Raw genomic sequence first — 8,184 nt, 5'->3', positions numbered from 1 at the left:
CTCAGCAGGGATCTCAGATAAAGCAGGAACTTTCTGGGTTGGAAAGGAATGAAAAAAAGCATTTAAGAAGAGAAAGACATGTGGTGCATTTTTATTTTAATATCTCCACCACTGAAAGACATGTTTGGTTCTTTAGTTTGTTTAAAAGTTGGTGGGCTCATTCACTGGTGCTAAATGGAACAGCTTTATCAGTTGAGGATCCTGTCACCTTGACAAGGTATTACTGAATGCAGTGAAGTCTGACTTTGGATTCTGGTTTGGTACCCACTCCTCGTCCTCTCAAGCTCTTAGCTCTTCCTTCTCCAGAAATTTCAACCTGCAGGTATCTGAATGAAAAGAACAGATGTGTCACAGTAACAGGGTCAACAATTTCATCAGATTACTGAAGTTTAAACCCTGAAAAATCACATTTCACTTTAAATCACACTGGCCCTGCTAATTCTGCGTGAATGATTTGGTAAATCCAGAGGTTTAGGATTTCGTAGATTATTTAAGATATCCCTAACAATCTGAAACTGATTTGCAAAACAACAGCTTTTCTAAAATTGTTTGTGCTGAACTTGTAATGAAGCTTTCATTCTCAGCAATCATCTTTCAAGAAGCACTTTAACAGCTTGCCCCCTCTTTCATAGAAATCATCCAGGCCACCCAGGTGAAAGAATAGCTTTTGTAAATTCAAAACAGTGCCTATCTCAGTGGTTCTAAATCCTGACTGCACATTAGAATCATCTGGGTAGCTTTTAAAACTAACCCTTTCTGATTAATTTGCCTGGGAAGGAGACGTGACATGATATGTTTTAAATCTCCTCAAATGGTTCTGAAGTGCAGACACAATTAAGAAGTCTTGGGTCCTGCTTCCACAAATACTTTTATTTTTAGGGTCTTAACATGAACCAAAGGCTGTGAAGCATACTCTCTTCAGCTCAAGGAATGATAACTTTAAAAATTTAAAAAACAGGACTTCCCTGGAGGTCCAGTGGTTAAGACTTTCAGCTTCAAATGCATGGGGCACAGGACCTATCCCTGGTCAGGGAACTAAGATACCACAAAGCAAGCAGCATGGCCAAAAATAAAAATCCGATAATGTTTACATATTATTCATGTAAAAACATCACATGACCCTTTTCACTAAGGCCACATTTAGTTTATGCTGTTAGAATAAGTTCTCCTAAATAACATTTAGACTACATAAACCACTGAAATGGCCTAAAACCCCCAATACTTCAACACCCAAACTGACCATCCAGTCTGCCTCCTACTCTGAACAATACAAAAATTTGTCGTATCACGCCTTTTACTTCTTGCTTTTAAAAAAATATTATTACCAGATCTACCTGTAGTATCAATTCCTTCCCTTTTTTGTCTACAAATGCCACAAGTCCTTTTTCTCAAAGTTCTCCCCAGGTCACTTTGGGCCCCAGTGTTTTTCTTCTAATCTTTCACCCACTCTGGGGCCTGTTTTCCTAACAACTTGAACACAAGAACCACCAATTACACTTTTTTTTTTTCTTCTTGGTATCAGGGTTTCCAGAACAAAGGCTCACAATATATGTTTCATTTTCTACTATCAATTTATAACTTTCTGGCCCCTTCTATCTCCAGCTCTCTCCTCAAAAATCTCCTTTAATGGAGATGACTAGGGCATGCTGCTGCTGCTGCTGCTAAATCGTTTCAGTCGTGTCCGACTCTGGGCGAGCCCATAGACGGCAGCCCATCAGGCTCCAAAGTCCCTGGGATTCTCCAGGCAACAACACTGGAGTGGGTTGCCATTTCCTTCTCCAATGCATGAAAGTGAAAAGGGAAAGTGAAGTTGCTCAGTCATGTCCAACTCTTCTCGACCCCATGGACTGCAGCGTACCAGGCTCCTCTGTCCATGGGATTTTCCAGGCAAGAGTACTGGAGTGGGGTGCCATCACCTTCTCCGGACTAGGGCATACATCCTACCAAACATTCTCCGATAAACCATTATTGATTTTTGAATTTTGAAACTCTACCTACATGGCATGCTAAACAAAAACTAGATTCCTGTCCTTAGTGGTTGGTTTTGGGGGGAACTGGGGGGTGGGAGGAGGGGACCTCTTCTGTTTATCTCTTTTTCAATTTTCGTCTTCCCTCCCCTCAAAAACCTAAATTATCTTTCTCTTGCATCCATGAAATTAAAAGACGCTTACTCCTTGGAAGGAAAGTTATGACCAACTTAGCATATTAAAAAGCAGAGACATTACTTTGCCAACAAAGGTCCGTCTAGTCAAGGCTATGGTTTTTCCAGTGGTCATGTAGGGATGTGAGAGTTGGACTGTGAAGAAAGCTGAGCACTGAAGAATTGATGCTTTTGAACTGTGGTGTTGAAGAAGACTCTTGAGAGTCCCTTGAACTGCAAGGAGATTCAACCAATCCATTCTAAAGGAGATCAGCCCTGGGTGTTCATTTGGAAGGACTGATGCTAAAGCTGAAACTCCAATACTTTGGCTACTTCATGTGAAGAGTTGACTCATTGGAAAAGACCCTGATGCTGGGAGCGACTTGGGGCAAGAGGAGAAGGGGACGACAGAGGATGAGATGGCTGGATGGCATCACCGACTTGTTGGACGTTGAGTTTGAGTGAACTCCGGGAGTTGGTGATGGATAGGGAGGCCTGGCGTGCTGCGATTCATGGGGTCGCCAAGAGTCAGACAAGACTGAGCTACTGAACTGAACTGGACAACTTGCACTAACATGGCTTCCTTCTCACCAGCATCAGTTGACCTCTAAGGTGTCCCATTCCCTCCTCGAGCGCTATGTCTCAGCGCTCATTCTAGTTTCTAAGATGGCCCCCACAGAGGCCGGGAAGGCAGCGCGAGTTTCAGGCACGCAAAGCCACTGTCATTCCAGGTGCCGGAGGACCACCTCCCGAGAGGAGGATGGGCGGAAACCAAGAAGGGAGTGCCAAGAAGGCAGTCATCCGAGCGGCCCGCACCCTCTGCGTCACAGGAAGTCGGGGCCCCACCCACTAACGTCAGAGGCCGGAAGGGAGCGTTGCTGGGGCACGGGTGTGAGCGAAGGCGACGGTGGGGCGAGGAGAGCGTGTCTCCGCCGAGGTAGGAAAGAAGCCCAGGTTCTGGCTTGGGGACCTCCAAAAATCTCACCGTTAGTGGACTAGGATACTTTCACCTTCTAGTATATTCCCTCTTCTGCCCGCCTTGTGGGTCCTCAGCAAAGGTGTTTAGGCAACCGGTGGGTCTGCCACTGCTTCGTCCCGTCGAGGGCCTCCCTAGCTCCTTAGTCTTAGTTTTTTAAGTTAGGCACCTTCCCCACCTTCTTCTATTTAGCCCCATTTTTAAATAGACTCTTGACTTTTGTTTAAAGGAGGAAAAATGTTGGTTTTACTGAGACCCCAGCTCGGTTACGTGTAACCCGTTGCTTCAGGCTACAACCAGCTCCCAGGCTTGACTGCTGAGTGCGCATTTCACCGCCGTCTAGTTCTAGGAAAAACGTGAAAAGTTGGTAACAGTTTGATAGTGATAGGACACTTACATGGACAAGGCTGAATGATGAGGCTGTAGTTTCCAGTGCCCTTAATCTACTGTAATTTAGACTTTTTGCCCCCAGAGGATAGGGGGGCTTCCTGCGAGTTGCTGAATCTGGCACTGATTGTGCCTTTAAATGCCTTAAAATCAAGGAACATAGTGTTTGGCTCTTCCAGTTCTCTTTTTATTTTTGTTGAAAAAGTATAGAGTAACTATAACATATCAAAAGGAAGGTCAAAATTTCTTAACTCAGACATGAAAATTATTTTTTCATGGCAGTTTCACCAGTGATTGTCATTTACAAATAGGCTCTGCAGCAAATTACTAAACAAGTTCCAGCTGATCACTTGTATTTCCCATCATAGGTTCCAAGACTGCTTATGTCATAGAATGGGGGGAAGGGGTGTGGAATTGTATGAGGAGAGCTGGCTCTAGGGGCAATAACTGTAAATCTAGCCAGTTTTAAGTTTACTATGGGGATGGTTTTATATAAATTTAGTCTTTTTTGTAATGATAAGTTTGTTTAATCACAGAGCTCAATAGGGGAGAGTCAGGTGGAAGAGGGTTCAAACTAAAAATTGTCTTTTAATCTTCCATATTTCTGTTACAGACTTATTCTTTTATGATTCTGTCAGCTATAAAATGGACAGTTCTTGAGTACTGACATTCAGAAATGTTTCCTCAGTGCACAGAGGAAATGAGTATTACCTTGAGAAATTTAAATAACCAGATCTGTCTGGTTTAGCGTGGAGGCGGGGGAGGAAATAAAGCATCACTGGGAAAAGTGTGATACTTCCTAATCATGTTTAAGAAAAATCATAGAAATAGCAAACTGGCGTGCCTCTGGGCGTACTGAATGGATTGACTGTACAGTCTGACATAGGCTTCCAGCGTTCCCAAGTCCTCAGGGGCAGGGGGAAGCAAGACTGGCAGCCCGATCATCCTGTATTTTTAAGGACTTGAGAACTTTAAAATAGTACCCTATTCCTTTGTTTATCCTGCAGTTTAAATAACATTCTTGTGGGCTTGACTTGCCCCTTCTAATGTTAAATAGCATCAAACCCTAAAGGATGGTAAAGTGATAAGGTGTTGTAATGGCACTTAGAATTGACTGACATCCTCTCACCTGAATACAGTTTTAATAGTAGTCATGTTTGGTTTTTCTTAACTGTGAGCCCTAGAATCTATTCTAAGAGTGTGAGTTAGGCAGTGATAAAATGGTTCAAAGTAGTGAAGAATGCATTAAAGGGGAAAAACTAATAGGAAGAGGGAGATGCTATAAGGGTTTTTTATATTAAACTTGGGTGACTTCAGTTCTAGTTTGATTCCACTTCTTAGGGCTTCTTTTGATATGTTTTATTTCTGATTTCCTGATCCAGTTTTTTCTTTCCCCCAGCACTTTGGATTTGGCTCCTTAATTCCCAACATGGAAGAAACTTACAGTAAGTACTTCTTGTTGCTTTTAGAAAATAAGTTAAGTTACTTACATGTAACTTTCTGACAAGACTTTTAATGTGTTGAGAAAGATTCACTTTTTCGCTAAACTGCTGGGAAGAAAAAGTGAGACTGTTTAGTAATGCAGAGAAATGTCCAAATTTGAAATAGGACCCTTGAAATTAAAAAGTATGAGAAGTCATCAAGCTTTGAGAAAGCTCCGGTTGGGACACCTATGTTAAACTATATTTTTATTTATTAAGTGAATAATTTTCATTCTTTAGAACTTCAGTTTCTCCTGTTAGTGACACAGGGATGGTAACCCCTGGTTTCTGTTTTTTGGGGATAATATGGTATACCTCATATTGATGTGCATTGAGTTTTTAGGATTAAAGAAATCCTAGGGAGGATTCGTCATAACAAATAGATTTAACAAACTCAACTTACATTAAAGCTACCTGTGTTCTCTTTATATATCTGTAAAAAGGTGTCCCTAATTGATTATGTAGTGTAAGAATAGTTGAAGATAGACCAGAAAGACCATCCATGAATTAATTATCCTGCCTATGTAGAAGAGCAGTAATCACAGAAGAAAACTGATTAGTTGTTACTAGCCAGTGTAACTTATTCAAAGCCTCTGTTATTTTATTGCATAATAAACTAGTGAATTAGTTGGAGAAGGCAATGGCACCCCACTCCAGTACTCTTGCCTGGAAAATCCCATGGACGGAGGAGCCTGGAAGGCTGCAGTCCATGAGGTCGCTAGGAGTCGGACACAACTGAGCGACTTCACTTTCACCTTTCACTTTCATGCATTGGAGAAGGAAATGGCAACCCACTCCAGTATTCTTGCCTGGAGAATCCCAGGGACGGGGGAGCCTGGTGGGCTGCTGTCTATGGGGTTGCACAGAGTCAGACACGACTGAAGCAGCTTAGCAGCAGTAGCAGGGAGGATTCTTATTTCTCTAGTGATCCAGGAATCTCAATGGTCCAGAAAATCAAATGGGAGCTGGGAGAGCTAGGATCATACAAGAGTAGAACAAGAGAGGCCTGAAAAACCATTTCATTCAACACTAGAATTTTACAACAGAAAACGGAGCCTAGGTTAACTAATTTACCCCATGGTTACGTTGTTGGGGACAGAGTCAGAACCAGAGCCTTGTATGTTGTTTATATGTAGTGCCCTACTTGATACCTCTAGGCACTATGGTTTCTAGACCCTGACCAAGTTTGAGGAACATCTCAGTGGATGAAACTTGTCAACAAGGCTGCCTTTGTTTCTTACCTTGCTATCTTGTTCAGAATCTCTTAAGTTCTAACTGAAAGATATTTTAGTTCCATTCTGCCTTCAAGGAAGAGTCCAATAGAACCTTTATCACCAACAGGTAGAAATTACATGGAAACAGTCTTTATTAAATATCTACTATAGCATGCCGAAGAATCACCTGGGATACTTGTTAAGACACAGGTTTCTGGAGCCCTCCCCCCAAATTTTTGATTCAGAAGGTCTGGGACTCAAGAATTTGCATTTCTAACACGCTCCCAGGTGGTAATGCTAATGAGGACCATACTTTGAGAATAATGGATCTAGAAGTCTGATTCTCCTTGATCTTCCTTAGGGCTCCCTGCTTCACTTCCTTAATTTTTCTAAAAATATGTTAATTAAAATCTGAGATTTCTGTGTGAGATAGATACAAGAGATTTATATTTATTCTTGGAAGCTTACTACTCTGTTAAATTAGAAAGCATCATCTCCCTTTATGTCTCGTATTCTTTACTTTTTCCAGTGGTGATTTTTTTCTTAGAAAAATATCACTTGGTTCTTGTAATTACTGCTACATAGCACAGACTTTTTTAATCAGTAGATGTTTGTTAAAGAAAGAAGGAAATGGTTAATTTTGCTGTTTCTTTAAAATTTTTAAGTTTGTGGTTAAGTAAATTTAGTAAAATATATTGGCTTGTAAAGACTCAACTCTTAAGCATAGCATTTTTTTCTGTTTATCTGTGTCTTGGTAAAGTTTCACTGTTTTTAAGATTTAAAAAAAAAAAGAACCTGGCAGTATGTTAGAAATGCATAATCTCAGGCCTCATCTCAAACGTGCTGAATCAGAATCTAAAGTCCTCAAGTGATTTAACACCAGGAATCAAGTTAAAGTGAGAAATACTGTTTAGAATGTACTTGACCTTTTCCCCCAACTGATCTAAAACTCTCTAATCTGCCAGATTCCTGAGGCTCTCCAGCTTCTGTCTTCAGGCAATACCTCTTAGCTGATGATACTCTTGTCAGGTCTGGTTCCTCATTTCCGTGAAGTTTCCTCCATTTCTCACCATGGGTTCTGGACCCTATCCAAGTGTGAGGAATATCTGAGTCTGTGCTTTTGGAGGAAGCTTGTCCATGAGGCCTACTTTGTTTTCCGAATTAAATTATATTCCCAAAAAGTCACTCAAGATTTTTGCTGATCTCTAACAATCTAGAGAGGTGGGAGGGGGTGGGAGGTGAGAGGGAGGGGAACATATGTATACCTATGGCTCATTCGTGTTGATGTATGGCAGAAACCAACACAATATTGTAAAGCAATTATCTCCAATTAAAAAGAAATTAAAAATTGTTTTAATGTTAAAAAACAGGTAAACCAATTTAAGGGACATTCTAAAAAATTTTTTTGCTGAGGAGTTCAATATTATTTGTTACAACTTTAATTTCATATACTACTTTGTGCAGTACTCCTAGGTATCTGCCCAAGGAAAATACTCATACAGTACACAGATAAGTATGTATCAGGTTGCTAGCCACAGCATTTATGTAATAGTAAAAACTAGAAACAACGTAAATGTATCAGTAAGGGAACTGAGTAAGGATCTGTGCTACATCCATACACAGCAGGGAAATGTTTCTTACATTTCACTGATACAGAAGGAGCTGTTAAGTTTGTTTGTTTGTTTTTTAAAGAAAAGCAAATAAAATAGTTACAGGAAATCCTGTCACATGCTACACTCTGAGAACATTGTGGTAATTTAATTAATCACAAAAAGTTAGAACTGCACATGGAACAACAGACTGGTTCCAAATAGGAAAAGGAGTCCGTCAAGGCTGTATATTGTCACCCTGCTTATTTAACTTCTATGCAGAGTACATCATGAGAAACGCTGGGCTGGAAGAAGCACAAGCTGGAATCAAGATTGCCGGGAGAAATATCAATAACCTCAGATATGCAGATGACACCACCCTTATGGCAGAAAGTGA

At 40.8% G+C, this 8,184-nt stretch overlaps 1 protein-coding gene across 1 annotated transcript in view; it reads left to right on the top strand.

The window, feature by feature from the left end:
• Positions 1 to 3,005: 3,005 nt before the first annotated feature.
• Positions 3,006 to 8,184, top strand: part of GTSF1 (gametocyte specific factor 1) — a 16,700-nt gene continuing 11,521 nt past the window's right edge. The window contains exons 1-2 of the mRNA XM_010857984.1: positions 3,006 to 3,077; positions 4,903 to 4,948. Coding sequence (XP_010856286.1) covers positions 4,933 to 4,948 — 16 coding nt within the window. The 5' untranslated portion in view covers positions 3,006 to 3,077; positions 4,903 to 4,932. The remainder of the gene's footprint in view (positions 3,078 to 4,902; positions 4,949 to 8,184) is intronic.

Source organism: Bison bison, unplaced genomic scaffold (genome assembly GCF_000754665.1).
Source record: "Bison bison bison isolate TAMUID 2011002044 unplaced genomic scaffold, Bison_UMD1.0 scf7180017864383, whole genome shotgun sequence".
NCBI lineage: Eukaryota > Metazoa > Chordata > Mammalia > Artiodactyla > Bovidae > Bison > Bison bison.
Note: the sequence above shows the minus strand (reverse complement) of the source record. Positions and strands in the feature narration are given on the sequence as shown.